The sequence below is a fragment of the Hipposideros armiger genome, unplaced genomic scaffold (assembly GCF_001890085.2).
Source record: "Hipposideros armiger isolate ML-2016 unplaced genomic scaffold, ASM189008v1 scaffold_1723, whole genome shotgun sequence".
Taxonomy (NCBI): domain Eukaryota; kingdom Metazoa; phylum Chordata; class Mammalia; order Chiroptera; family Hipposideridae; genus Hipposideros; species Hipposideros armiger.
The window spans coordinates 37,804-40,930 of record NW_017733073.1 but is presented as its reverse complement, the minus strand read 5'-3'; the positions used below and the strand labels follow the sequence as shown (position 1 = coordinate 40,930).

The 3,127-nt window shown below is 32.8% G+C and overlaps 1 protein-coding gene across 1 annotated transcript in view; it reads left to right on the top strand.

The window, feature by feature from the left end:
- The window catches only part of LOC109378074 (HEAT repeat-containing protein 5A-like), a 41,640-nt gene that overhangs the window by 34,865 nt on the left and 3,648 nt on the right, over positions 1–3,127 (top strand). The window contains exons 5-6 of the mRNA XM_019634543.1: positions 1,380–1,529; positions 2,766–2,940. Coding sequence (XP_019490088.1) covers positions 1,380–1,529; positions 2,766–2,940 — 325 coding nt within the window. The remainder of the gene's footprint in view (positions 1–1,379; positions 1,530–2,765; positions 2,941–3,127) is intronic.

Genomic DNA, 3,127 nt, shown 5'->3' with positions numbered 1-3,127 from the left:
ACTTACAGTTGACATTCAATATTATTTTATATTAGTTTTAGTTGAACAGTTCAGAATTTTTAAAGTAGAACATGGTGGCTACTTTATATAAGTTTCATTAAGAGTTGTAGAGCATTTAGAGAAATAAAATTATGATTTTGGCATTTTAAGTATTTCAAAAGAATTTTCAAATTGGTTTTCGTTCATGGAGAGCTATGGCAATTTATGTTTTCCTTGTTTTAGAATACCGTTAGCCTTTTAACTTCTTTGAGGAAAAGAGCAATAGGGCATAATCTCACAGTGGAATAGATTTTAAGACGTCATTGACATGATACTTCAGAGTCCTTTATTATTTGATCTCTGAACCCTTTTGTGACTTTGTGTGTAATGTCCTGTAAATTTTGCCTTTGGTTTGGATTTTTAGTTTATTTTTATTTCAGTTCACTTTCTGGTCGAGATCATGCATTAAAATTTAGTCTACAAAATACGAATTACATGTTTTGTTTTGTTTTTTGTTATAGCAGCCTCACGTCAAAACATTCGCAGAGTATCTCTGGAGGAAGTTCTGGAATTACTAGGAACAGGGTTTCTACGTGGGAGTTCAGGATTTCTTCGAGCCAGTGGTGATATGCTGAAAGGAACCAGTTCAGTCAGTAGGGATGTTCGAGTTGGAGTTACTCAGGTTAGAATCACAAATCAGTATTTAAGTATTATTCTCACTGGCCTATAATGAAAGTTTTAGGATCTGACTCCAGACAGAAGTGATACTATGCAAGATCATTACTAATGCTGTTTTCTTTATAAATAGATATGGTGAGGCCAAAACACTTTTTAAAAACCAGATTACAAGTAAGAGAACCTTATTACTCATAAACAAAACCAACTAAATAGGCCGTTACCCACAGTGTTTTTCAGTTCCTTATAATGGGATATTTTTGTTTGTTTTCATTGAAGCACAAATATTTTTTTGTTTGTTTCTAGGCCTTGTGCTTTCATGTGTCTTGTGTTCTAACGTGGTTTCCATTGTGTTTATGTGTGCTTTTACAGTTCAGGTTTAGCTATTAGGTACACATCATTCACCATGGACAAGATTGTATTTCCATTTTATATGGTTTCAACTCGTAAGGAAAGATGACAGCATGTTATCTACTTAAGTGCTTAAATTCTTGATCCTAAACAAAATTTAAAAATNGTGAAATCTGGATTGTGTTGAAACATGGTACATACAAATAACACTTTTCAGATAGTAAACACTTCGTAAAATAGCAACTGTCAGTGTTTAATGATGTCAGAATAGATTGGTTAGAGTGTACACAAATCTGAGTATTTCTCTGTGAGATAAATTTTAGTGCTTAATGCAGTCCTTCACAATAAACTTTTTTTTCTTTTCTCTTTGGTAGTCTCAAGGTCGGTATGAGATTATGTTGAGTCTGCAAAATATATTGAAAGGACTCGGAGCTGCTGCTGCACCTTGCCACAGAGATGTTTATAAAGCTGCTAGATCCTGCTTAACAGATAGGTCCATGGCCGTTCGTTGTGCTGCTGCAAAGGTAAGATGGTCTAATACGCAGAATTTCGAAAAATTTATATAAAGAAAATTATTGGGTTGTCAGAAAAGTCATGACACATTTTTGCAACATAAAACATAGAAAAAATACCTCATGACTTTTCCGAGAACCCAATAAATCGGTTTATCCCTGTGAAAACACTAGTAACAGCTACATGATCTTAGAGCTGCAGCTTTGGTAATCAACTAGGACTTCCTCGTTTTAACATATAAGGAAACTGAGGCCTAGAGAATTACATGAATTTCCCAAAGTTCTTCACGTAGTTAGCTGCAAATTATCAGAGGATAATGAGTTCTAATTATCAGACCAAGTAGTCCTTCTGCTCTACTGTGTTTCCTGTCTAATTGTGTAAACTGAAATTTACGAGTAAGGTTTTGTTTTTATCATACCTTGTTAACATAGTTGGTTAGATAATACAATAAAGTTGTTTATGTTGGAATTATTCTCAGAATTGCTCAAAGCCAGCAGACTGGTTCTAAAGACATTTTTCACAACCTCCTCCTCCCATTTTTTGTGGACACATTACTTTATATAGTATAATTTTTATGACTTTTAATAAGTATTCTTTTGTCGTCCCTGTAATCATTATTTAGAAACTTTGGATTTGTGTATTATTTTGGTTAGATCTTGGTAGTTTCTACAGCATGTAGATCTGAACCTGACATTTACTGTATTTTGCCATGTATAATGTGCACCTGTGCTTTTGGCCCAAACTTTCAGGGAAAAATGTCTTTTGTTTTAATTTTTTAATTCAAATTTTTATTTGTTTACATTTAGGTACTTGGTTTTTGTATTATAAAGGAATTTTAGTATTTTTTTAAACATATTATGGTACAAGAAATTTTAGTAAATAATTGCAAAACAAAGAACAAAGTACTTACAAGAAATTTTATGTACCGGTAACAAATTTACAATATTTACACGCCAAGAACTCTTCATCATTGCAAGTTCATCCTTAAGTTCAACAAAACCAATTATCATATTCCAGGATATTATTTTGCATATGGTAATCGTTATTGATTTCTAGAGTTACACTTTTAACTCATAAGCATAAATAAAAGAATTAAAAATATTTATATAGATATGGAATTAGTTCTACCCATGTATAATGCTCATCTTATTTTTCCCTCACAAATTTTGGCAAAAAAGTTCGCATTATAAATGGCAAAATATGGTATGTTTTGTTTTTCATTAATTTCTCTTTTTCCACTTGAATAGTGCCTCCTTGAACTTCAGAATGAGGCCAGCTTTATGTGGAGTACAGACCTGGACAGTGTGGCTACACTGTGTTTTAAGTCCTTTGAAGGTTCCAATTATGATGTGCGGATTTCAGTTTCAAAGCTACTAGGGACAGTGTTGGCTAAAGCTATAATTTCTAAACATCCAGGAGCAGGTAAATTCGTTTAATTATTTTCAAAATGTCTTCTGTAATTTTTTCCCCAGTTTATTTAAACAAACGTGTAACATTACTGCCACCCATTATTATTTTTAAAAAGATGCAGAATATCTTATAAATCAATTTTAGTTTGTAAGCATTGCTCTAGGTGATTCCCCAGTACTGTTCCCCTCCCCCAACTCCC